Source organism: Cynocephalus volans, chromosome 1 (genome assembly GCF_027409185.1).
Source record: "Cynocephalus volans isolate mCynVol1 chromosome 1, mCynVol1.pri, whole genome shotgun sequence".
Classification (NCBI taxonomy): Eukaryota; Metazoa; Chordata; class Mammalia; order Dermoptera; family Cynocephalidae; genus Cynocephalus; species Cynocephalus volans.
In genome coordinates this window covers 162,400,598-162,428,181 of record NC_084460.1, presented here as the reverse complement: position 1 = coordinate 162,428,181, position 27,584 = coordinate 162,400,598, and the positions used below count along the sequence as shown (strand labels likewise).

The 27,584-nt window shown below is 35.6% G+C and overlaps 1 protein-coding gene across 2 annotated transcripts in view; it reads left to right on the top strand.

Annotated features, from left to right (window-relative positions):
• Positions 1–27,584, top strand: part of SAMSN1 (SAM domain, SH3 domain and nuclear localization signals 1) — a 139,391-nt gene that overhangs the window by 69,766 nt on the left and 42,041 nt on the right. The window contains exon 1 of one of the 2 annotated variants that reach the window (XM_063075989.1): positions 20,387–20,455. The exons of the other annotated variant lie outside the window; for it this stretch is intronic. Coding sequence (XP_062932059.1) covers positions 20,399–20,455 — 57 coding nt within the window. The 5' untranslated portion in view covers positions 20,387–20,398. Of the gene's footprint in view, positions 1–20,386; positions 20,456–27,584 lie in introns of those variants that run through there. 2 annotated transcript variants of the gene reach the window in all.

Genomic DNA, 27,584 nt, shown 5'->3' with positions numbered 1-27,584 from the left:
TGCAGAGGTAATAATAATTGAGTTCATATCTGATGGAAGAGAGGAGTTAACTAGTCCAAAATAGGGAGAACAGGAGAATGGTCAGAATTGCTGGGAGGAGAGCAAGGAGATGTGGTACAAGGTAAGTATGAGGAAGGAGTACAACCACCATGGCCTTATAGGTTATGGTAAGTTTTGTTGTTCGTTTCCTGAAAGCAACGGGGAGCTATGCAAAAAGTGTTTTCAGCTGAGGACTTGTTTTTATTTGTTTGTTTCTTGTTTGTTTGTTGAGGGTATGAGGCAACATGCTTATGTTTATATTTTGAAAAGATCACTCTGCATACAGTGAAGAGAACAGACTAGAGAGAAAAAATACATGAAAGATGATGGTGACTTGCACTATGGTGGTAGAAAGATGGAGATGAATGAAAAGTTCTCAGTCTCACGGATTTACATCTCCAACATGAATACTTCTCTGAATGAAAGAAATGCCAGTTCCAAAAGTCATCTTTTGTGATACCAACCAAAAAGCCCCGTTTGCTTTGGGACATGTGGTCACAAATGATAGCAGAAAAGTTTTACAAAGATGTTACTGCACATTTCAAATCTGTCCTTTAATTTTTAAAACTCAGAAGCTCACAGCCATCATAATGGTTTAATGGAATTATTACCAGTGGATAAGGAAATGTCATCATTTGCCTCCCCTGATTCCACTTGGACATAGGCCATTGTTTCTACAAAGAGTGGCTTGGAGCCATGCAAGGTTTCAAGGGAAATTGGCCTTTCAGAGGGGCATAAGAATAGATAATGCATATTGCCACTGTAAAATCTCTAATGAATATTAAGGGTGGCTTTCATTTGTGGTGATTGAAATGAGCTCATAAATTCTCTCTCTAGGATGCGGGAATTTTTCCCTCCCTGTGGAGAGATTTAATGGATTTGTGGTATTCTGAATGATTTGGCATGAAATCAGAGGTACCTGTGCAGTCACCCACAAAGGGCACTTAGTTGCTTGCATGTGATAGTCAACTACCACAAAATATTTTCTGTAAGAACCCAGAATGATTGATGTAACCCACCATAAGTCATGACAAGGTGTCAACTGAAAAACTGGAAAAAGAAGTGGTTAAAGACACCACAGCTTTAAAAACAAACGTGACTTTTAGAGAAGGGTTATTTCCTTTTAGAAAAAAAAGTTAGACCTGCCACCTGCAAGAAATTTGTGGCAAGGGCCATCATATTTTGAGGCCACTGAGAGCTCCTACTGCTCTCTGTATGGAGTAGATTAAACTGTTCCCACACAGTGATAAATATATCGCAGAGAGCCATAACAGGAATACAGTGGTTGTAGCAGTTAAAGATACAACTTCCAGTTAAAACAATATTCTTTGGGTTTCTTCGGCCAGTTCCCATTTTATGTGTGCTATTATTTTATAACTTAATTTTTCATATTTGCAGAATCAATAATTTTCAAAGCTTGATAGGATTGAAGAAGAGAATTCAAAGCAAGCATTTTAGGGAGATTTCCTGGCTGTGTGAGCTTTGGTTAATGGAACAAATTCTGAAAAAAAAATCTATCAAAACAGCAGATGAGCATTAAGATTAAAAATAGCAACAGCTCTAATTTTATTGTACATGTGGGGGAAAAAAGTGGGAAAAAATTAGAAATAGCAGTTACCTAAAATTCATTCACTCATTTTACTATGGAATGTGTGAGAGAATCTCTTTTCAGAGAAAGAAACTTTTTGATGCTAAACTTACAGTACTTGAAGTAAAAAGAATTTTGGTTCATTTTGTTCTGTTGAAGGAGTATATCCCTTTGTGAAATAAATGTTATCCGACTTTCTTGTACCATGAGTATAATACTCTCAAGGAAGTTAGCCCACATGACCTGCATTTATTTATATGAAAGAATTACTACAATGATTTAAGACACTTGATTCTTTATCACTGAAAAGCAAATCTAGGTTCAGTGGAGAAATCTGAGTGTAGAGTTGGCTCTCAGTTAGGCTTCCTTTGGGTGGGAAACTTCTTTTTTTGTGAAGATTCTGGGTTGGGTTGGAGAACAAGTCAGATGGTATTAGCTAAGGTTTCTTTAGCTTTAAAATAAATGGATAGTACTAGATGACCACTAAGACCTTTTCCATGGACAAATATTAATGAATCAACTTTGTGAAGGAATGAATAGTAGTTGTGAATTATATTAAGCTATCATCTGGGGGAAGGACCTGATTCCCATGAAAATATTCCCAAATTTTGCATCTCATATGGCAAAATGGTGAGCACCTTTCATTTCCCAATTTAAAAATAGTCAGGAAACAATGTGTACTGTTCTTCTAATTTCCCTTGCACACTTGGCTGTCTTACCACTGCACACTTATTAGAACTCAATGCTGCTTAGATGTGAAAGGTTGATATAGTTTTATTTATGAAGTGGAGTTAGGGAATTCCAGTTGAGAATCAGAGGCTTTATAAGCCTGAAGATTTGAGAGAGAGAAAAACGACATTGGAAGAAAGAATCACTGCACATCTGATGACTCCAAATAGAACAATCTCTGTTTTAAAATTGTGCTAACACATTATATTCTAAAGCTGTAGTTTTCAATGTGTGGCTCCAATTGCATCAGAATCACCTAAGGCATTACTAATGCTTGCCTACTCCAGGCTTACTGAATCAGATTTTCTAGAGTAGCCATACTTTCATAAAATCATTAGGTGATATTTTTATGCTCACCAAAGTTTGAGAATAACCACCGAATAGAGGAAAACAATTCATTATTGCCTGATTTTTCCAGTTTCATCTTCACCTATTCAAGAAGTCTTTTGAGAATCTCTCATATGTATATAATTTTCACCAAGTTACTAAATCTAAAAGGCACAACAGCCCTGTAAAGTAGGTAATTCAATTTTCCAAATGAGGCAACAGGGCTCTGAGGATTAAGGAAGTTGCCTAAGGTCAATCAGTTTCAGGGCTGAGCTAGGATTTCAGTCAAGGTCTATTGAATCTCATTCTTGTAAAACATGTCACCTTAGGGACCTCAAGCTGAGAACACAGAAAAAAAAAAGCAGGACACCAGGAATGTACTGGGTAGCCCTTGATAATGCTCAGTACTCAAGGTCTTTATGATCAGCTGGAAAAGTGTACTTCTAATAGGTGCAGCTGATAAATCCCCAGATGTAGTTTTGTGCTTTCCAGCTGACTTAATTAAAAATCCCATCACAGAGTGTTTGGGACTTTTGATAAGTCATGGAGTAGAAAAATCCCCAAACAAAGGATGTAAGAAACTACCAGGCCATTTACCGCCTATCTTCCAGATTTTACAAAATGCTTTTGAATATAAATATCTCTTATGATTGTAACATAATCATTATTTTCTTTGGTATCTGTGTAAATGGAATCTGATTTTTCTTTGCTGTGTTTTCTTCAAGCTTAACATCCAAGCTGGATTAAAAACCTTACTCATTTGTGCAACTTCCCCTAATTTATGAGTACTTCTTTTATTTTCCCTGCTACAATTGTTAATCCTCTCTTCGGATGACAACTGCTCTCTGGTGTAGATGTTTTAGTGGATTGCTTTCCGGTGGTTCTAAGAGTCATGAAACCCTCTGTCAATACCACTTCTGTATGACCTAAGGCCCCTAACAAAGCATTCTATCCAATTACTGAGGAGCAAAAGTCATCCCCTCTGCCAGAAGGTCAAAGAGAATGCCCAGTTTGCTAATTATGAAGCCCACTTACTTTACTAAGAGTTTCCAATATTATTTGGTCATGATAAACCCAAAGATGTTTGAACCATGCTGATGGGTTTGAAAGGGTTCTTGAGTTGGTGTGTGTGTGTTTCTTTGCATTGGATAACACTAACATATCTCAAAAAGAAATACAAAGAAGGTTTCATTTGCATCACCATGGTCAACTTCCCTCTGCCTTTCCCTTTATGAAACAGTAAATTTTAGTGACATTATATGGTTATAGCCATATATGATGCAATAGTTTTTTTTTTTTTTTTATGTTCCTTTAAATGTCATGATAGATTGTGTGGGGAAAAAAACACTGGTTTTAAATGGTAACAAAACTAATGATTTTGAAATGTTTCTGCTAAAAGACTTTGAAATTGAGTGCTTAGCTTCTGTAATGTGCTTTTTCTGACAGTCTTGCTATCGTTGAATATGGTTATTCAATACAATTAGTAAATTTGATGGCTGTATTTATTGTGCATTAATTCAGTTCAGATGAAAGTGACTAGTCTCTCTTGACTAAAGCATAACTGAATTTAAATTGAAACAAAGGAACTGCAGGGCAGATGTGGTTACTGCCAGTGAGTTGTCAATCAGAGCAACAACTTGGCCTTTGTACATGGGAGAATTGTTAGAAAGGTAAGATTTTTGTTTTTACCGGTAAAAAAAGCAGAACTAATTAGAAAGTCAGCCTACATGTATGTAATTGGAAGTGAATAAACTATATGTCCCTGTTATTTCTACTGTCTAGACATACACCCCATTGGCAAGGAGACAGAACATTGGTTTGCTTTTTGAAATTAAACATATTTACCAATCATCAAATATTTATTAAACTTCTAGTATCTTCAGAGCTTTTTTGCATTTTTTTGTGTGGTTAACATTGTATTCACCATGATGTTTAGAAGTTTATGCAGCATGGTATAAGGGAAAGACACTTTAAAGGAAGAAATTGCCAGTTTAAATTTGGAGTCTATGGTATACATAGTAACAAACTCTGATATCCAGTCACTTCTGTGTGGTGGGAAAAACATAGCTTTCTCCCAGATTTACTGTTAGGAGCCATACTGACACATTTAGAGACAATGTTAAATTTCCGAAGCAAGTCAATGAGTTCAATGAAATGCTTCCTTTACACATGAGTCTATAGATACCTCACTGATTTTGAGATGTGGCTTTCTAAAATATGCATTTGTTTCCTTTCAGCATTGGTTCTTGGTCACTATCTATGTACCAACCATAGAGTTAAGCACTGTCCCATAAAATATGTCTTAACAGTGTGTCCTTTTCGTTTTTCTCCCCTTCATCTCTGCTCAGTTTCAATTACTTCTTCAGTCACTTTTCCATCCCTTTGAAGCCTGCACACTACCTTGTGAGCTTGTGCGTGCTACAACTTCTTCCTCTCAGGTTGATTTTGAGTGAACCTACTCATCCTTCAAGTTCCCCCTCTGACTGCTCTTGAAAAATACTCTTTGGGGTCTTAGGAGGAGAGTGTAGGGAGCCCTTGGAAAGAAGTTACAAAGTAAAAGGTGGACATAGGGAAGAGACCAGAGAAAGAGAAGAGAAGAAGAGAAAGGAGGCTATATTCTTTGATTATAAAACCAGGATTTATATGGATAGCCAGCTTCTAAAGAAATGGGGGGTTACTTTTGGCTTGTAATCTTTCTCCCTTAACTTGCTTGTGAGTTTTATTCTGCACAAATAGTTTGTCTATGTGGTATAGTGGAGTCAGACAGGCCTGGATTTAAATCTTTACCATGAGGTAGTGTCTTGACTTTAGGTGCATTAACTATTTTGTGTCTCTGTTTCCTCTGAGCAAAACAGGAGATGGTAAGACTTGCTAGAGTTGTTAAGTGAGATGAAGTGGCCTGTAGCAGGGTATCAAAAAATGTACTGTACATTTTACTCATTTTCCTCTTCCCAAAAATCTCCCCTCTTTTTGTCTCCTTATGTGGTTTAATAATGAAATAAACTGAGTATATGAGTATGAAGAATAGTGGCTTTTTAATTTACAATCCTTATTCTTCATCAGTATCTTCATACTCTTCTTTTGAGTCAATATGGAGGGATCCAAGGTCTCCTCAGATGATCTGATTTGAAAACAATCACATGGGTTCAGAACTAGACATTGCTCTTTCTAAAGTCCAGATAGTACATGCAAATCAGACTTTTAAAATGGAGATACTCACCAATGCTAGGCACATAGTAGGAACACAAAAATGGTATTGGGAGGAAGGAATGAAAAAATTAATGAAACCCAGTGGGTAAGTATGCCTAGTTCAGCCATCCCGTGTAGAGATAGGGTATTTGCCTTGTGTTGAATGTCCCCCTAGAACTTAGTTACTACTGTGACAGTGTAAGAGGATGGGAAATCCTATTATGGTAATTGCAAGGTGGGACCTTGAAGAGGTGATTGGATTACAGGACCAAGCCTAGTGAAATTAAATGGTGGTCATGGGTATGCTTCTGAGGGCTTTAAAAGGACAGTGAATGAGGAGGTTAGTGTCTCTCTTTGCCCCACTATTTTCACAACGTGATACTCTGCTGTCACTGTTGCCACCAAGACTCTCACCAGATGTTTTCCTTGGACTTTGGATTTCCCAGCTTCAGAAACCGTAAGCAATAAATTTTGTTTTCTTTATAAATCATCTGGTTCCAAGTATTTTGTTATAAGCAACAGAAACATACTAATACAGTATTTTTGTTCAGTTTTGCCACTATTTTTAATTGTGCCATATCTTTGTTCAGTCTTTTCCTATTTAGTTAATTCTACCACTACTGATACTGACACAAGTGCCAATCACAGAGAGGTAGGGCACCCCCTATCAACAGCCACGTCTACAACTCCTCCAAAACATTTTATATCCATGCTTTCCTTGGAGAAAATGTGATTTTCAGGATAAGAAACTATCATACAATACTGATTAAGGCCTCCAACCTCTCTAAAATGTCACTTTGTAGGAATCACTAAGTACAGAACCCCCTGCTGTGTTTGAACCTAGGGCTTCATTATTGGAGAAGAAAGTCACGTGACAATAGTGCAGCATTACGTTTGCACCACAAATGAAAACACTGTGCTCTAGACCCAGTGCTGCGCTCAGCTCCCTGTTTCTTTAAATCAAGCATTTTCATCTCTTCTCTGAGCCTTAACTTTCCCAAATGAATTTTATGACTCTGAATACTAAATTGTGTATCCAAAAGTTTTTCATATTTAGAGTCTTAATTTAATAATATCATTGATTTTTAAATTATTATAGTATGCATTTTATGTTTAAGACAAAGGGAGGTCATTATTGAATTTCTCCTTCAATATAAGTCAATAGAAACATATACTTCGCATTTTTGGTTATGTCATATAATTAATATTTTTTAAACAGTGTCAGTTATGTTATTCCAGTAAATGAAATGAAATATATAATGAGACATGTCTTATATTCATCAAATTATTTACTTATATTTGCAAGTACAACATGCTGTGTCTCAGGAGGTTATGATAAAATTACAGAATGTGGATCAGAATGTTTTAACAGCATCTTCTTGCTCTCTAGTGAATTCTGTCACTGTAGTAAAGATCTATCACTTGCAAAGTGTGTGTGCGTACATATGTTGCTTGAAATACTGAAAACATACTCAATTCTCTGTATTTATAATAGGATCTTTTAAAACTATTCAAGATTAGAAACAGCTAAAGAGGATATAGCCTTAGGAATGTCATAGGTTTGACTGCCAACTATCCAAATTAGAAAGAGGTCATTTGTTTGACCAATTATTATCACAGTTCATGACATATGGAGGAAATACACCTAATGGAAGTAACAGCTGTACTCTAGTATCCTTAATATTGATCTTGGTTACAGTACATTTCTTAAGTTTTTTACTTACTTAAGAATAGACATTTCAAGATGTGGAAATAAAGCCATTTCTTCAATTAGGATAAAGATCAAGGAAAACAATTCTGGGAACTCAAATGGCTTGCTACTTGTAAAAGTAATTTTACTCATCTCATGGTTATGAGTTTCCAACTGAAATCTTTTTTTTATCAATATCAAAATAATTTAAGTGTCCATATTATAATATTAGTACTGTCATTTTTCACTGTAACATTCCCATCACTAAACAAGGGGGTCTGGCAGAGCTGAATCTCAAAGCATGCCCTTCCTTTATCCAGGTAACATTATGCAGACAGAAGAGCTCTACTAGAGCTCTTTTGGACCAAATGGAGAGAAGGAGAAGGGTGACCTTTTCTCCATTCTCTATGCTTATTTTACAGACAAGGTGACACTAAAAGTACAGTGGTCAAAAGCTTTGGAAGTTTTGCAAATTGAAGGAAGGTACATATTTTGTCCACTTCACATCTCTAATCCATGCTTCACATCAAGCCAGTGAATTTCATCTAATACACAAGTCTAATCGTGTTCCTCTCTTCATTCAGCAGCAGTTCTTCATAGTTTCACATCCCATATAAATGTATACCTCCATCTCATTGACATGTATATTCCCATTACATTCAAATCGACACGATTTAGCATGGTGCGTTAGTTTCCTAGGACTGCCATAACAAAGTAGTACAAACCAAGTGTCTGAAAACAACAGACATTATTGTCTCACAGTTCTAAAGGCTAGAAAATCAAGGTATTGTAAGGGCCACACTCTCTTTAAAGCCTCTAGGGAAGAATCCTTTCTTGTCTCTTCCAGCTTCTGGTAGCCCCAGGTGTTCTTTGATTTGTGGTGGCATATCTCCAGTTTCTGCCTGTCTTCACATGGTCATCCTCTCCTTTTACGTTCCTATATAGACTTTCCTTTGTGCGTGTGTATATCCAAATTTCCCTCTTCTTTTAAGGACACCAGTCATATTGGATTAAGGGCCCACCCTACTCCACTATGACCTCACCTTAACTAAACTAATTACATCTGCAACAATCCTATTTCCAAATAAGGTGACATTTTGCAACATATTGGTTTTTTGGTGTGCGCATTTCAACCCATAACACATGCCATCCAAGCTCTTCATAATCTAGCCTTAAACTAACACTTGCCAGCCCTTTCACCTGTCTTTCTGCTTGTTTACCATATATACTTGCTGTAGAGAATTATTCCTCACTCCCAGACCATATCAAACACTCTTATGCCTCTAACCCTGTCATATACTCTGCCCATTGCAAGAACGTGCTCCCCTTTTCTCTTGCCTGCCTGGAAAATTTTTATTTTGCTGAATATTTCCTCAAGCTTTGACTTCTTAATGAAACATTTCTTTCCTTTTTAGGCAAATTAGCAATTTACCTTCTATGTTTTCTTTGCTTATTATCCCTTGAATTGATAAAGAACATGGTACACTGGATTCTCACTGTCAGTTGATCTGCATGTCTTCCCACTAAACTGTAAACTCTTGGAAGGCAATGACCAATCCTTTCAATCTTTGGACATGTGGAAGAGTGCCAGGCCCATAGTAGACATTCAATAAATATTTGTTAAACAAATGGGATAGAGCCCTCCTCCAAATCTTGTAACATGACAAGAACGGTGGGAGGAACCCAGAAACAAGATCTTATGCCTGTGTGAAGTTCAAATCCTTAAAGGAGGGATTCTGCCAAGGGGCCCTCACCAGTGCAGGACATTAATCAGTCGTAGGAAAGGCCCTTAAGCGTATTAAGGTTTCCCAGGCTGGTGATAAAAGCTGCACTGGGTTGAAGACCAGAAACAAACTACTGTAGCTTCCAAGCTGGTGCCTTGGCAAGGTAATACTACTGATGTATTCTGTTCACCTACTGATCGCCAGCAGAGGAGATGACCTTTGCTAGCTGAAAGAAAGAAGTTGGCTTTGGGTGAACCACATGACGTACTCATTTCAGCATGAACTAGAACCAGAAAAGTCCATGTTTTTCCCCTAAGTATTTATCATCTTGTAAAGAAAGTTTCTTTTCTCTTTCAAAGGAGAAGTGTTAGTTTTCTAGAGCTCCATCTCCATAAAGATGAGTTGGAAAATTCAAGTCAAGCTCTAATATTCAGAAAATTATCAGGCCAGAATTTTAGTGAAGATGAGACCAATATTACAATTTCTTTCAGTAGACAAGGAGCAATTTCATTTCAATGAATGCTTTGCAGGAAAACACTTTGGCTCAGAATCAGAAGTCTTGGAATCAGGAGCTGAGTCTGTAGAAAAGGAAATTCCAATAGTCAGTTTCCCATATGCATAAAATCAGGATAAGTACTTGACAGGAAAGCTGTTAGGGCAAAATAATTTATGTTAAAAGGTTTTGAAGCCTTGGGAAAGAATGTTACATAAATCAGTAAAGAGCATTGCCATCAATAGGAAGGTGTGTTGACATAATTTATAGATTTCTCCACAAAGAAGAAAGTATTTTTCTAAGTGGTTTGTAGTCTGTGTGTCTCCAAATTTCTGCAAGATTTTTTTTCTGATATTGTCTAATTCAATATTTATTCTACCTGCCATAATCTTTTTTTAGTTTTAAGGGGTATAGATTCTGAGATTTTAATCCTGATACTTGTTAAGGGGATGGCCAAAGTGTGCACACCCACACAGTTGAGTTTATTTTCTGTTCAACAAGCACTTCCTGAGCCCCTCTCTGTGCCAAGCTCTCTGCTAGTGCTAGCCATATAGGCCCAGCTCCTGCCTTCCAGTTAAGGAAAACAAACCAACAAACCAACAAACCATCAAGCCAACAAAACAGTAAAAACTATCAAGCACCTATATGTATTTATTTGCAGAAGGCCCTCTGTAGAGATGACATGAAGGCTGATGCCTTAAGGGTAATAAGGAGCCAGCCATGTCAAAAGTAAATGGTAAAAAAAGTCAAGCACTTCAAGCAGAAGGAAGAGCTTGGGCAGAAGCCCAATATACAGAATTGAATGGTTGTCCAAGCACAGAGAGAAGACCAGCGTGATCAGATCAGACAAAGAAAGGAGGAAAGCGACATAGGTAGGCAAAGGCCAGAGAGGTTCAGGCTTTTCTGTTCAGGAGAGAGTGTGGAGTCTGTTTTAAGGGCAATTGCAAATCCACAGTTAAATGCTTATCACCACATCTAAGTGAAAGCAGAACTGAATTCCCTATAGAAATTTCCCCTATCTGGTAGCTGGGGATAAATAGCATATTCAAATATCATTATAGCATGTGACAAGAGAAGAACATCAGGTTAAACCAGCAACAACAAATGTGCAGGCTTTGGAAATCAGAGGTTGAACATGTTACCAGGAAGTTGGGTCACACTGTGACCACATTCTAGAATGAGAGTGGGGTTTGAATCCCCAGGATCTATACTTTTCTATCTTTGTATTTGAGGAAGAGAGGATGGAATTAGCATTTGTTAAGACCTTCTCTGTGTCAGGAATTTTATACGTACTGTCTGATTAAATCCCAAGAACAATCTCATGAGAAAATATTATTTTCCCCTTTTACCAATGAGGAAATTGAGATTTGGAAAGGTCAGAAGTTGGGCCCAAGTTTATACACCTTGTCTGAACTCAAACCTACATCAATCCTCCAAAGTCCACATGCTCTCATCATACTCCAAGGCCTCCATGGATGGGTGGAATGAGGAAAAGCAGAGAAACCCCACTGGGCTTTCTCAGCAGAGGACTTGTCACCAGTGTGTAACTGCTTGCTGGAATTACTTGAGATAGTCAGAATTCCATGCTCTTGAAAATAGAGAATCTGATTTTTCTCCAACCAGATACTGGTATTCAGTTAGTTAGTTTTCTTGGGCTAGAGGGCACAGATGTTAATTTGGCTATTTGGTTCACCATACTACTTGGCTGACAAAGGAAACCAGACTTTTTCTTTCACTTCTGACAAGCAGAGTTGCAAAACCTACAGAAAAGTTTTCTTATTAGAGAGAAAAATAGAACTGAGTTGCAGGTAACATTCTTGTAAAATCCTGTAAATGATCACCTGATTTTTGCCTTTCCACAGATGACACATGCAAATGCTTTAAAATTAGAATGCAAGAGAGTTTCCAAGGAGCTGTACCTCACTGTGGCTTCATGCTGTATGTGCAAACCTCACTTTGTGTGTGCTGGGTGGGGGAGGGAAATGTGTGTCTATTTACAATGTACCCCATCTCCTAGAAAACTCTTCTGTTATCTTTCATGTCAAAATGAAAAGATGGAATTCCATGTAAATTAAGCTTATCCTGGTGTGTGTGTTTACATATGCATATATACAAACAACATATATGTTTATGTGATAAGTACGTATGACATATCAAATTTGATTTTGTCGTGGTAAATGTTTTTACTTTAAAATATCCACCACAGTTATATTCCCTTCATTTTTAATTAAACTGGTACACAATTAAAGTATTTCATTCTATAATTATATTGTAGTCAGAGTAGAGGGCATGAAGATCATACAGGGGTTTTTATTGTTTTAAGTGGACTATACAATTACTATCTAGCTATTTAGCTTTACAACTTTAGCATAGTTTCAAACGATAAGGTCTGAAAAATAATCTGGCCAATCTTCAGTCTGCCATAACTTTTTCTGGTGAGCAAAAGTAGAAAGAAGATAGAAGCTATCTTGCTTGTCCTGTTTAAGTATAGCTTTTCTGAGGAAAGGAAGCTCATATATATCTTTGGCAACATTTTATTAATTACATTTTTCTTCAGTAGGTGAAGACAGGAAACTATGGTCTATTGATCAGTACAATCTACCTTCCTCTGTGCTTCTGGGGAACAAAGTGTGAATTAAGCAGGGGATTTTAATAGTGCATGTGAAATGTACTGTGTTCAGATAAGATAGTAAAAACAATTTGTGCAAAATTTATTTCAATTGTAATAGGAACAGAATTTCTTTTCAGCCAAATGAGGTCGATTCATGTGGAACTGAATTATATTCTTAGTTTAAAAAGTAAAGAGTGAGAAAAACAACTATTCCACAGCATACTGTATTTCTGTGCTTATGAAAATGAGAAAAAACATGAAAATATGGAGAGAGCACATTACTTAACTGTGAGGATGGACTTGGTGGAACACCTTCCTATTTGTGTCCTTCCTCCTACTGTGTCATGCCAGTTGCCATGCCCTATGTCAGTCTTGAAAATTTTAAGGTAGGGCTCATGGTGATAGGGATGAATTTTATGTAATAAGCTACATGTTTCACATAATTATGAGGTTAGTAAATAAGATGAGATAAAGGTATGCAAATGTTTTAAAGAGCCACACTGAAAGAAGAAAGTCAGAAGTAATAAAAATGTGAAGAAACGGAGTTGGCAAAACTAGACTCTTCTTAAAGATGGTGTATTAGTGTCATATATTTACCAAAAAGATGCTAACCCACAGACACAAAGAAATTTGGCAAAAAATAGGAGAAAATATGGATGTCAACTCATGTTTTTGGATGATGAAAAGTGAATGCAGGACTGGAGCAAGTGACAGTCTCAGAAGCTGTGGAAGGGGATGCTGCACTGAAATGAGCCAGTGTGCACCATGGAGTCCCTGTGAGCCTGAGCATTTGAAGGCTTCAAGGAAGCTGCTTTCTCTCCTCCACAGTCCCAGAAGGGAGTATTATTACCTGCAGAACCTGAATGGACTCAGAGAAAAGAACTCCAGAAACTGCCACTTGGGGGTCTTCTGATGAACTTGTTCCTCATTGCCTGATCACCAGACAAACCCACTTGTTTACACAGAGCTTCCAGTCGGGTCTTTCATACCATGCTCTTAATAATATGTCATCAATTAACAATCACTAAACGTTTGATGATAGCTTCAAAGATGAAAGGCAGATATCAAAGCAAATACAAGAAAGAAATCAGAAAGAAACAAAGATGAGGAAAGGAACAAAAGGAAAATTCTGAAAGTGACCATTAATAGCCTCAGAGAGGTAAGAGAACATATCCCATATATTTATTTAGTTATTATGCAGGGTTTGGTATGTGCTAGGCCCTTTTCTGATAACCTTGTAATAGTGTCTCATTTAATCCTCATAGCAATCTCTTTCAGGCAGGCATGTTTTATGCAAAAGCTAAGTAATTTGCCAACGTCATCCTAGTAAATGGCAGAGCCAGGATTTGAACCCAAGCAGTCTGGCTAAAGGTCATCCTCTTAACCACTACATTTAACTGCCTTTCCAAAATTTAACAGCGGAACGTTATGAAAAGGGAGCGATCAGAAAGAACTTTTGAAAACAAAAAATATTAAAACTAAAATATTTATTACAATAAGTACTACAAAAAGTGATGGAATTATCCCAAAAAATAAAATAAGTCAAAAAGGTGGAGAACACAGAGAAATATAACAAAATGACAGTCTCAGTCAAGGATGTTCAATATTGGATTAATCAGTTACCAGAAAAAGAGAACAAAGGGAGACGGGGAATTTATACCAGGAAACAGGCCCTCACCAGATAACAAATCTACCAGTTCCTTGATGATGAACTTCCCAGTCTCCAGAACTGTGAGAAATAAATTTCTGTTGTTTAGGAGCTATCCAGTTTATGGTAACAAAGTTCAAAGAAACACAGACCTGAAGGAAATTTCCTAGGATATAGAAAGAGAGAAAAAGAAATAATGGAGAAACAGTCCATATACAATAAACCAGGAATCTCAATGGCATTAGATTTCTCAACAACTATGGAAGCTAGAATACAACTGGAGAGGCCTAAACTCTGAGGGAAAATGATTTACAGGCTAGAATTCTATTTCAAGTTAAAATAGCATTCAAATGTGAAGGATCTAAAAGGAGCTAGGTGTACTTTTTCTGTTAGGGAGGTATGTTTCTGCAAATGAGAGAGTAGGGGAAAAAAAAGATGCTGGCGAGGTTGCAGAGAAAAACGAACTCTCATACATTGTTGGTGGGACTGTAAAATGGTGCAGCCTCTATGGAAAATGGTATGGAGTTTCCTCAAACAATTGCAGATAGATCTACCATATGACCCAGCTATCCCACTGTTGGGAATATACCCAGAGGAATGGAAATCATCAAGTCTAAGGTATACCTGTTCTCCAATGTTCATCACAGCTCTCTTTACAATAGCCAAGAGTTGGAGCCAGTCCAAATGTCCATCATCGGATGAGTGGATACAGTAAATGTGGTATATCTACATAATGGAATACTACTCTGCTATAAAAAAGAATGAAATACTGCCATTTGCAACAACATGGATGGACCAAGAGAGAATTATATTAAGTGAAACAAGTCAGGCACAGAAAGAGAAATACCACATGTTCTCACTTATTGGTGGGAGCTAAAAATAAATAAATAAATTCACACACACACACACACACACACACACACAAAACCGGGGGGCGTGGGCGGGAAGAAGACATAACAATTCCAATTCCTTGAAGTTGATACGACAAGCAAACAGAAAGGACATTGTTGGGAGGCAGGGGGGAGAGGGAGGAGGGAGAGAGGTTTCGGTAATGGGCCACAATAATCAACCACATTGTATATTGACAAAATAAAATAAAATAAAAAAGATGGTGTGAGACTTAGGCCCAAGAGAATTGGAGGAGCTGACGGAGAAGTTCCATTTCAACCTCAGTGGAAAAGAACCAAACCACATTGGAACAGAGAAAAAAAAAAAAAATCTGCAATGTTTGAGCATTTAAAATTACAAGTATGACTTTGAGATTAAATATGCAAAACAAATCACTTGACAGATTTTTTTGGAGCATTTATTTAGGAAATACTAACAATAATAAATAAGAACCAAACCATATAAAAAGAAAGATAGTTATTAATTCTAAAAATGGACAACAAAGTAAACATAAAGTACTAAATACTATTTGACTCAGCCATGAACAATGTTGTTTACATAATGAAAATGTAAATAATGACTCATGATTGAGATAAATAATTATAAGGGAGTTGGAGAGTGTCCAAAATCCTCAAGGACAAAAATGGGAATCAAAAGATAATATCCAATACATAAATTAAGAAAGTACTGGCTTATCATTTAGAAAATGGACCTAACCAACAAGAAAAATAAAACATGCTGCAGGGATCAGAGAAAGAATCGAAACAGGAAGTCTGGGAGCAGAGAAGGATGAGACGGGAAGCTTCTGGCTTTTTTCATTTTTTAGTGTCAGCATTTTAATTATTACGAAACTTAAGTGACCTTTAGAAATGTCGAAGGAAAACGTATTATAGAAATGTGAAGATTATGCCTACAATTTGGATGTGATATTGAGGAAAGCAAACATTGATGAAATTAAGAGTCAAAGGTTAAGGGAATAGTATATACTTTTTAGAAACAGAAATTGGGGAGCTATACCTTTAAATCAAGGAGAAAATGAAGGATGCTTTCGATAATAGCTTCAAAGATAATATCAGTTTACAGACAGTGGCTTTATTAAAAGCCATCATCAGGGTCTTAGTTTGTTTGGGCTGCTATAACAAAATACCATAAACTGGATGGCTTCTGATTTGAATTTATTTAGAATTTTGAACTTCATCACCTTCCCTAATTTTTTCAGTCACTTTTGAACTAGTACTGCTCATTTAGTGTTTTACCCAGTCTTTTCTTACATTCTGTTTTCAAACATCCTGTAATGCACAGATGTGATCTAAGAAGTTCTTTGTCTCTTTTAAGGCAGCGTTGTCCTCTATGATTCTTTAGGTTGGCCATCCATCTTAGATCATTACACTTTTTTATTTATCTCAATTCTCTATTTAAAACTACGATATCAAAGAAATGTGCTGTACTACCTCTTTAGAAATTTAAAATAAAAAAATAAAGTTGCAGGGCCAGGCTGTCTCCATCTTCCCAAAATATCCATGGCTTGACCAGTAGCTTTCATCTTTCAGAAACATAATATTTTGAGCACATCTTTTTGGAAATACATTCTAATTAACCACTATGGCAATTTCAAATTTATAATGAGAAATAGCAAGCTCAGGGTTCCAGGTACTTGATTTCCAGACGAATGTTGCATTTTTCTGCTGTACACATAATACCCAAGGAACCAAATCAGACAAAGCCAAATTATCATTTACTTATAGAGCTCAAAAACAAAATGAAGTAGACAAATTTGTTTTGTACTGAAATCCAGCTAAAATTGCTTGATGCATCCACCTCCACATGATGAATTATCTTGTCAGGAGAATTAAGATACTCAGAGTTCACTGAGCTTCTCTTTTTCTTGAACACACCAGCTTGAATGGATACTACCAACATTCACCTCTGTTACTCCCCTTTATTTACGTGAAGCAAAACTAATTAAGATTGTCTCCCCACCTTCCTAATCATTTACAAGAAGTGCTTTGGGCATCACTCCATCACTGTTAGTGAATGTATGGGAATTCTGCAATGAAACTCAGGCAAAGCACCATATCATACTGAGAAATTAATAGGCAAAATATTAATTTCTCATGTAGACTTGATGTAGATATGCTTGTGATAGATATGCTTCATTTCAGGCCTTGTCGGGAAAAACATCTCAATAGCTCCACCTTTCTTTCACTTCCATTAGTAGGATCAGAATCGTCTCTTCCTCCAATCTTCTCCTCAAAACACGAGCTCATCCTCCCTAGCAGGTCACCAGGAGAAGCAGGGAAGCGACTGTAAGGCTTTTCAATTAGTAACATACTAGAAGAGACTTCAAGAGCTGGGGAAGGGGGTGTGTCCCTTACAGAAGAGGATTAGTAAATAGGGACTCCAAAGACAGAATGGGTAAATGACTTCAGAGGGATAGTAAATGTAAGAAGTTCACAGGGAAGCCACTGTCTCCCCATCCCTACAACCCCCACTATAGGCCTGGAAGAATATCCATCCCATTATTTCTCTGTAATCACCCAAATCCAAATGAGAAGGCATTTTATCCACCATATAGTAAGAATAAGCTAGGTATCTACAGGAGGGTACAACACTCAGTCCCCCCAAAATGGCTTTGAAGCCATTATCTGAATTGTTGAACACAGAACTGCATAGAACTTCATCAGATATCAGTGAGTATTTGCTTCAGGAAATCCTGAGTAAGGATGAGGTTTGTATTACAGTGTTGGAGATCCACTTCTACCAAGCCGTAAACAGGCAGGAACACAACACTCCCACTGGACTTCTTTCTATAAATCTCCCTTCCTTGTACTTCAGAGAGAAACTTGCTCTAAGGGGGCAGAAAGAAGAGAGAAACTATCCAGGTTAAATTTCTTTTATTTCCTGTCATTTGATTACAATTTCTTTAAAATTTTGACTCACCATTTATGACGCAGAAATAGTAACCAGTATATGTGCCACAAAGTTCCAACCTATTTCATTTTTCCGGGGTATGAGACCATTAAGGTAATGTGTGAAAACAAGGCACTGAGACTTTGTGCTTTTGCAATTTCCCTGTTTCAGAACGTGTCTTAAGCAACATGTGGCCTAGCGGTTAAATCATGATTGGGAGTTAGATGTACTCAAGTACCAACTCTACTCAGTTCCTGTTCTGTCTACCTGATTTTTGACGGTCACTCTGGGTCATTCATTAAGTACTGCAGTGTCCTCATAATTCCATAAAGTAGTAGAGGATTGATAAACACATTTGCCACCTTGTCACCTGAGTTTTTTTTTTTTTTTTTTTTTTTTGAGGATCGAGTAGTTTAAGATGATTGCATAGTAACAGGACTGCAAATGTCATATCTTTCTTAATCTACAGAAAACATTTTTCTTGCGTAGCAAAATGATTATACAGTTGTTTCTCCCACCTGGTATTTTGAAGGAAAATATTCATTTTATTTACATTTTCAGTATTTCATCAGTGTTAATGATGGTAAAATATCTAGAAACCATAAACTGAGATCTGATACAAACTGCTTGAGCATAACATTTTTAAAAACTGCATTTAGTTCTCCTATGGGCACAATGAATGTAAGTGTTCTATATTCTTTAGAAATCATTACAGAAATATAAACCATAGCAAACACCATCCCAAACATAACTGTTTAAAATCTCATGCCTCTTTAGGATTCACAAACATTTTTTTGACATAAAACATTGCTGAAATGATAAGTCATATAATAGGGACATCCTTTATTGGTATTCCTTTTATTTTCAACATAACCCTATCACGTAGTAAGTGCAAGCATTATTATTCCCATTTTATTGATTGAACTCCACAATTAAATTAAATTTCTGTTCATAGATGAAGAAATGGCAATACAGAGGGTGCAAATGTTTTATTTAAAAATATATTATTTTTTCCGTGACTTTAAATTTCTTAAGAGATGGAGGAAAAAATTTGTTTTGGCTACTGCCTCAACTCAAACCCAAACAGAAAGCTTAAAAGAAGGCGTACTTCTAGGGAATTACCCAACCTCAGAGTTCTCAGGTTTTCCAGTGTTATCCTCTGTGTCAGTATTTTGAAAATACCAGACCAATAATTCTTGAAAATATGATTCTGCTTTTAATTTTAATATCTGATAGAAGAAGCATATTAACCATAATCTTGACAAATATATTCCTTTAATTCTACTGTAGAACAAAAACCGTTATTTTTTTAGCTAGTCAAGAGGCTTGGTATATTGTCAAACAGTACATAATAGACACTCAATTTAATATCTGTTAAATGAAGTGGTGAGGCGTGAACACTAGAACTGGGCCCGAGAAAAGAGGGGCTTAGAGATGTGAGGGAAGATTGAGAAATACAGTCAGCTGATTTATCACCTAGATAAGTTGTTAGTTGAGATTACAGCACTACTACTTTTTAATCCAGGGGATTTATAAACAGAAATCTAGGTTGATTGTCTTAAACAAGCCTGTTTTAATAGAACCAGGGTTTCAAATACTCAGCAAGTCTTCCTTTGGTAAAACCCCCAGTTAACAAGAAAGCTTGAAGTTCTTGCTTTTTACTTATGGGTTCATTATTTCTGACATTACAGTACAAATTTTAAAACTTTTAGTTTGATGAAGAAAGTCATTCTAAGTCATAAGCTCTATGCCAGGCCTATTTATTACTCCGGATGCATCATTTGAAGGGGCCATTGACCCACAGGATCATTACTGGAACAGCAATTATCAGTATATGGTATTACAGTTTGTAGCAAAAAGACATCTGGCTAATTGGGAGTTCTGTTGAATTGATTCTTTGTTAATTAGGGCTTTACAATGCAATAATATATTTTAAAAGTAACAATAGGTGTAAGTGTTTACTTCTGGAATCAGATTCCCATTTATATTTAGAATGAATTTCATCCATAATCTATTTTTTAAGTATATGCATACATGCTTTAAATAAGATTAATATTGTATAAAGTGTAGATTATTTTATCTTTTAACAATGTTTATTTAGAAATGTAAAATTTATTATCTTAAGTATTACCTTATTTTTTTAAATAATAAAAAGCCAACATCTCAAATTTTATTTATTGGCTCAGATTTTTTTTCCCTCTACACATAGAATGCATTGTATATTTTTACTTTTATACAAACTGAGAAGATAAATTTTGTTTTGAAATTTTTGTGGCCCTTTTGATAACTGCAGGCGTGTCCAAGTGTGCGATTTGGGAACACAACTCATAGAATGTAATAGGGACAGGACAATTAAGAGTTACCAAAGAATTACGGTAAGAAAAAAAAAAAAAAAACTTTACCCATGTAGATATTGAAGTCATATCCTGACCAAAGGAGGAAGTGGCTGGTTACTGGGCTCAAACTTAACTGATGCTGTACTTCATAGACAGCACACTGCTGACTGTTTTCAGTTTCTGCAACAGCAGAAAGTACACTCACTAGGAGTAGTCTGAATTCAAAATGCTGAAGAGAAAACCATCCAACGCTTCAGAGAAGGAGAAACATCAAAAACCAAAGGTAAGGTTATTTCATACATAATTAAATAAAACCAAACCATCTAATAGAAAAATACACACAGGGGCTGGCCCCATGGTTTACTCGGGAGAGTGCGGCACTGGTAGCGCCGTGGCCGCAGGTTCAAATCCTATATAGGGATGGCAGCTGCGCTCACTGGCTGAGCGTTGTGCAGACCACACCGTGCCAGGGAATGCGATCCCCTTACCGGTCAAAAAAAAAGGGGGGGGGGGAACAAAACAAAAAAAACACACAGTTCTTATCTGTCAACATAAATCAGTTCAAGTATAGGGCTGAATTCCTCTTGCCAAACATGGTAAAAATTGAAAGAGTTAGATGTTAAGCATCTGACAATTATTGTCCCTGTAATTTATACTTATAGTACATATTTGATCATTTATGTATGCAAGTGAAGTTGGAGGTCAGATCATCAGCTTCATGAAAATCAATTTGGTGGTCTCTGAAAGGTTGATATTATGAAGTCTTCTTGCACATTTTTAATGACTATGAGGTTGTCAGTGTCTATTTAACAGTTTACCAAATGAATTTTATCTCAAGAGCTTAGCTCCTCATAATACATTTAATTATGAGAAGGTTGTAAAATGAAGATGGTTTGGTTAAATATATGATTTTCAAAAATTTTTGAATGTTAAAATATGAGTATGATAGCTTGTTGTAAAGAGGTATTTTTTCCTATTCTCTTTCTGTTGAACTAATGTTACTAGAGAGAGGATTGGGCTATGTTTTGCTAGCACCAAAACCCCAGATACTGGTAGATTTGATAAATTGGTAATATGCGGAATGTTATTCTATTCTTTGTCTTTACAGTAATTGCCACTTCCAAAAAAAAAAAAAAAAAAGGTAGGATATTGGATAACAAAGTTAAGATTCCATTGTAGAATTCTAAATTAGATTCATTTATAAACATAGAAGCTATTTATGAAATATTGATGTCAGAAAATTTCTCCAATATTTGTATTTTTCTTGAGTTTCTTAGGTAAATAAAAATTTTACTCTGTTGTGAGATAAACAATAGCTGAATCCAGATGTCTTTTTAAAGGATTGATTTATTGTCTGTTATCAGCCTTCATTTATTAGGCAACTGTTTTCAGAGAAAGGGGTTAGGAATTGATTGTGACCTTTTGAATGGATGTGGCATTGAACAATGGTCAAGACTTTGAAACTCTTTCAAAGTTACCATGGAAATTCTTTGAAAGAAACTGAAAATAAGTGAGTTCTAATCTTTGGAAGCTAAGAATAATGATTTTTAATATTATTTCTTTCTGACACAAAGATCTGATAAATGATGGACAAGCATCTTATTAAAAATACAGCTAGATAACCTATCATGATTTCTATGTTTTTCCCTAATATAATAAAAATTCAAGGTAACATTTTCCTTTTTTTTAACTGAAAAATAATTGATTAAACATATTTGTGGGGTACAGAGTTGAATATCAATACCTGTGTACAATGTGTGATGATCAAATCAGGATAATTAGCATGTTCATCATTACAAATCAAGGTAACATTTTCCATGGAGTACAATCAAGTTTTTACAAGCATCACTTACACTTTTATTTAAGATTAATTTTATATAAAATTTACTTGATGAAATGCAACAAATATTCAGCTAACAGTAGTAGGTTTGGGGGAGATCACAAAATAAAATATAATATAAAGCAGTGTTTTCCTCAAAGTATTTGAAATCTAGAGTATCTTATAAGGTTTGTATATCTAGTGAATAGTGATTATCAATTTATGTCAATAAACTACTTTCAAAATGACGCTTTATTCTATCATCATCACTTGACTCAATAGCAGGAACTATTGTAATAGAAGTAGAATACTGTTCATCATTTTGACTTCCTTATTCATAAAATTAAAAATATATTTGCTATAATATACACCTGGGAAAAATATATCATAGAAAATAGCCACATCGGAAACATATTAATTTTGTTGTGAATGAATTCCTACTGTCTTTAGATAGATGATTTCATTCTACATGAATTTAAGGAGATATGTGAGTATACATGCACAGGTGTGTTTCTCATACATTACATATCAACTGGTTCCTTTCCTTTTAATATGGAAGTGATATTCTTAAAATTATTATAATTATGACTTAGAAAGAACTCCTCTTAATTCACATTTACTTTACTGGGTAATTTTCTTCTCATATTTTATGGATAAAAAGCAGAATCCATATGGGATAGAAGAGAAGAATGCTATGATGATCTCTACAAATAAATTGCTAGTAGAAGAGGAGTACAAATCTCTTCATCCACTGGAAGGGAACATAGTGTCTGCGTCTAGAAAGATAGACTAGAACCATCAAGAAATTGGTCTGAAACATAGGGAATCAATGTCTACACTGATTAACTACATACTAGACAATAGTTTACATCTCCTGACTCAGAAATGTACACTCTTTGTACTACACTATCAAATTTTCTGAGGAGTTTCTTGTCTTTTATTGTAAATGCTAGAATAAAAAGTGACAACATTAAAAATGAGGGGAATATTATTTAATCATCTAGTTTATATTATTCCCATGGATTCTGTTTCAGGTGACCTAGTACCCAATTCAAATGCAATGCATATTATACCTAATGTTACCTCAAATAAAAATTATGTTACTTCCTATTTGAAAAGGAAATAAATGAAGAAGGACTTTGTTATTAGTATTCAGATAGGTCCTATAGTTGTGAGAAGGTTTAGAACATTTGTGAATATAGCATACAGTAATAGATTTATGAGTTCTATATCCAAAATAATTTATTATTTTCTTATATTTGTAAAACTCCTCAATAAATATATCCATGCATTAAAAAAGGGAAATCAAAACACATGTTAAAATACAGTTTCACCATCTGTAATTTTGTCATTAATTTGCCCTCTTTTTCATCCTTTATTCCTGTTTATTTTTGGTATGGGTTCTTTCCTTCAAATAGCTCATAAATAAGCCCAATAGCACTCAAATTTATTATAAGACATTCTTAGCATAGGCTGAGAGGCAGAAGAGATTTTCCATAAGGGAAACTGGAAAATTCTTGGAGAATTATTACAAAAGCAACTCACTACATGTACTGGAATGCCAATAAATTTTAACAAGTTTAATATGTGTTTGTCTCATAATTCTCTACAAGGTATAGGTAAATTCTGAATTGAAAAAGAAATTTGGCTAATAATGGTTAAGTATTCTACATTTAGATTAGTTTAAAAATAGCCTTGCTTAACACACATGCAAGGTACTGTTATCTTCCTTTTTGAATTTTGTTTTTACCTTCTTACCACAAGTGTCTGCCATGGATAATGATTTGAAAAACTTTTAAGCATATCCAGGATTCAGATTTGATGAGATATTATCACAGTATACTTTATAAGTGCTTAAATTATAGAACATAACAATTTCCTTGTCTGTTTTTCTGACTAAAATGTTTTATTTTAGTTTTTTATATTTGTTATTAGTTTATTACATACCAGATCCTGTGCTCAGAGCTTTTGTACACTAATTTATTTATTATTTGTAACAACTCTGTGAGAGAATCACTCTTAGCCTCATAAATGAAGAGCATTAAGGTTAATTACTTTAAACAAAAACACATAGTTAGATGAAAAATAAAACTGTGTTAAATGAAATACATGTCAATTTTCAATACTCCTGTTTTTAATTATCATACTGCCATTATAAGCAATGGTACTGTAAGTATTATTCCTGTTTCTGTCTTAATTGCCAGCTAAATTTTAAGGAGACCAGGGAGACCATATTTTTAAGAGTCTCTGTAGGTTGGAAATCTATAAGAGCTTCTGTAAGTCCCCCATTCCTGTCTCTGGCTAAATGCAGGAAGTCTATCTATGAAATCCCTTCAGATGTCCTCCCAAGTTTCAACACTTAGAGTTGTAAAACAACAAAAACTTTCTTGATATTCAAATTTCAAACTTTCAGAATATCATAATCAACATAATCCTATATTGAAGTCTATAGTAATATTGAATTATATTGAAATATATTGAAGTAATATTGAAGTATAACCATATATCTTCCTTCTGCACCTAGTATAATACCGTCAATGTAGTAGGCTTTCACAAATATTTGTAAAGTAAATGAAGTTTGTTGAGTCTACTATATGCAGCCTGGTTCAAGTATGGATACTAACTAGTACTATATACTTTCATTACTCTTGGCAGCAAATCTGTTTGTGTATGTGTAAGAAAGTTTGTATACATGTGTTTAAGTACAATATAATTCATTTTCATGTTTTATTTCAAGAAGTACTCCAATATACCAAATGCTGAGCAAGGATCCCTAGAAAGGCCCATTGTTACATAACAGTAGACCTTTGTTCCAGGTTAGAGAATATGGTGAAAACTTTGGAAATAGAAAATGAATAGACCCCACAAATGAAACTTGTAACTATAATTAGAACAACTCAGCATTTACTTAGCTGCAATTAATGATCCGTGTTAATAAATTTTAACTGGGGTGTTTCATGGAGTAAAAGAGATTCAAGCACCACTGCTGTTTAAGGAAAACATTGGAATAATGGCAGTTCTGGAAAAAGCTTTTTTTTTTTAACCATTCTTTTTAATCTAAAGTGCATACTAAATGAGACACCATTAGTGTCACAGATGCTAATTTTCACTAGCAATGACTGAAGTGGCATTCTTTCCCATTTGCATTTGATCCTAGCAATGATGAGAGGTGATGAGTTGATTATGAGCTGTTTTCACTGCACTGCCCGCTGTGCAAATTTATGCTTCTAGACAAGGATGACACATAGTTGTAGCATTAAAGAGCTTTCCTCATTATTTTTTGTATCAAGACTAAGTTACATTTTAACTCTTATCTAACCAGGTATAAGAAAGAGAATATTTGCACACACTGGTGCTTACTCGAGGCTAGCCACTTGCACAAAAGGCTCACATCCATTATTTTATCTAATCTTTGAAGTCCCCTTTGAGATATGCATTATTTTTTTCCTCCAATTCACAGGGAAGAAAACAGTTTTGTAGATGTGAAATATTTTGCCTAAGGTGTCATAGCTACTTAAAAAAGTTTGATTTGCAATTTATGGGAAAGCTTTCTGCTTCTAAATCTACACCTCTACTCTCTACTACTCTCCATTGCTTCTTTATCTGGGGTATAATTTTATGACTTCTTTAATTTAGGTGAACTCAGCTGAATGTTTGGCTTTTCAATCAAAGTTATTTGGAATAAGATATGTGATATACAGCAGAGGTAATATCTTAGATTCACTTTTTTCCCCCATGTTAAAAAACAGTAGATGTAAATAAATGCTTATTTTTACTTTTTGTTATTACCTCCCTCCCCTCCAAAAAAAAAAAAAAAATACAAACTCTCAGAAGGTTCCCTTTAAGCATTTCCTTAGTATTTATGTCATGTTTGTTTTCCAAAACATATTCAAAGTGAATTATAATGCAAATGTAAAACCAAATAAGATATATCAGGAGAAAGTGGTATATTGGCCATGTTAAAAGGTATCCCAGGGGTCATCAAGGTTGACTTGAATATATCAAGTATCTGACTACTTGTTACTTGATGTGGTCCTACAGACAAGAACATTGACATTCCTGTCAACTTAGCAGCATTTTTTTATACTTATCTTTTCAAAAGACTTAGAAGTTAATTCACTAATCCATTCATACATCCATGTATTTGTTCTTCAATACAACAAGTATCTGCTGAATGCTCACTATGGATGACATAGACCACATGCAGGGGATATAGAAATGAACAAAACAAAAATTCCTGCCCTCATAGGACTTACATTTACTGGGATGGCAGACAATAAATGGGATGGATCAGTTAAATATTATAGTAAGCTAGGGAATGCTGTGTGCCAAGAAGATAAAACAAAGAGGAAAGATCTGAAATATGAGGGACTAGGGAAGCCTCGGTGAGAATGGGACATTTGAGACAGGATCTGAAGGAAACAAAGGAGCTGTCCATGGTGGAGGAAATCATATTCCAGGTAGAGGGAAAACCAAGTGCAAAAGCCTGGAGGTGGGACTGTCCCTGGTGTGTTTGAGAAACAATGGAGCATAATAGACAGGGGGAAGAGTGACCACAAAGAGCTGAGTCATAGACCGCCTTCTAGGTCATTAAAAGGATTTTGGCTAGTATTGAAAGATTTCGAGACGTGACAGGGTCTGGCTTACAGTTTAGTGGGTTTATTCTGACTTTGTGTTTCAAATACACTGAAGGGAATGAGAGAGAAGTAGGGTTACCTGATAGGAGGCTACTGCTGAAACTAGGCAAAAGATGATGGCTCAAACAAGAGAAGTAGCATGTTAACTTGGATATTGAGAAGAAGACTTTGAATTTGGGATCTATTTGTACATATTGTTTCCATTTGGATATGTATAGAAAGCCTAACACATGCACTCTAAAGATGGCAAACAGAAAGGTTGCCACTGCTTTGCACCATTCTCACTTCCACCTGGTGTCCACATTCCAAGATGAAATGCCCCTATTCTGCTGCTACAGAAATTCACCCCAAATTTGATGTGCCACTTCGCAAAGGCTTCAGTCTCTTCATTCAAAATATAATTTTCTATTGGATTTAATTTTAACTTCACCTCAAATCAAGAGAGATGAACTAATAACTTGCTCATTTCGCCATGTTTTATTGATCAAAAGTTTAAATAATGTTTAGCCTTGAACACTTCTCTCCAAACAAAGCACTCATTCATTTTAGCTTTCCCATTTCACAGAATATGAATCTGTAATCAATTTTTATCCCAAGCTAGTAGCTGTTGCTTTGCCTCCCACGGATTTGTCATGCCTTTTTCCCTGGGTGACAGAGCTGCCAAAGATTACTCAAAGCCCATCTCTTCTGAGCAGTGAGAAGCCCCAAAAAGGGGTTAATTTCCAGGAACCCTCAAGAGAGAGGCATTCCTTCCATTTGGGAAATTAACCATTAATTGGGGTTCTCTTCCCACATTTATTCTCCAGGCCAGGAAGTTACAGGAAGGGAACATAGGTGGGGTTTTTGCTAAGTATAGTTTAACAAGTATAACAATAGAAGCTGGTAACTTTCACTAAGACAAGCAAGGTGACATTCCATAATGCAATTTGCAACAAAAGTTTGGTTTTAGCAAACAT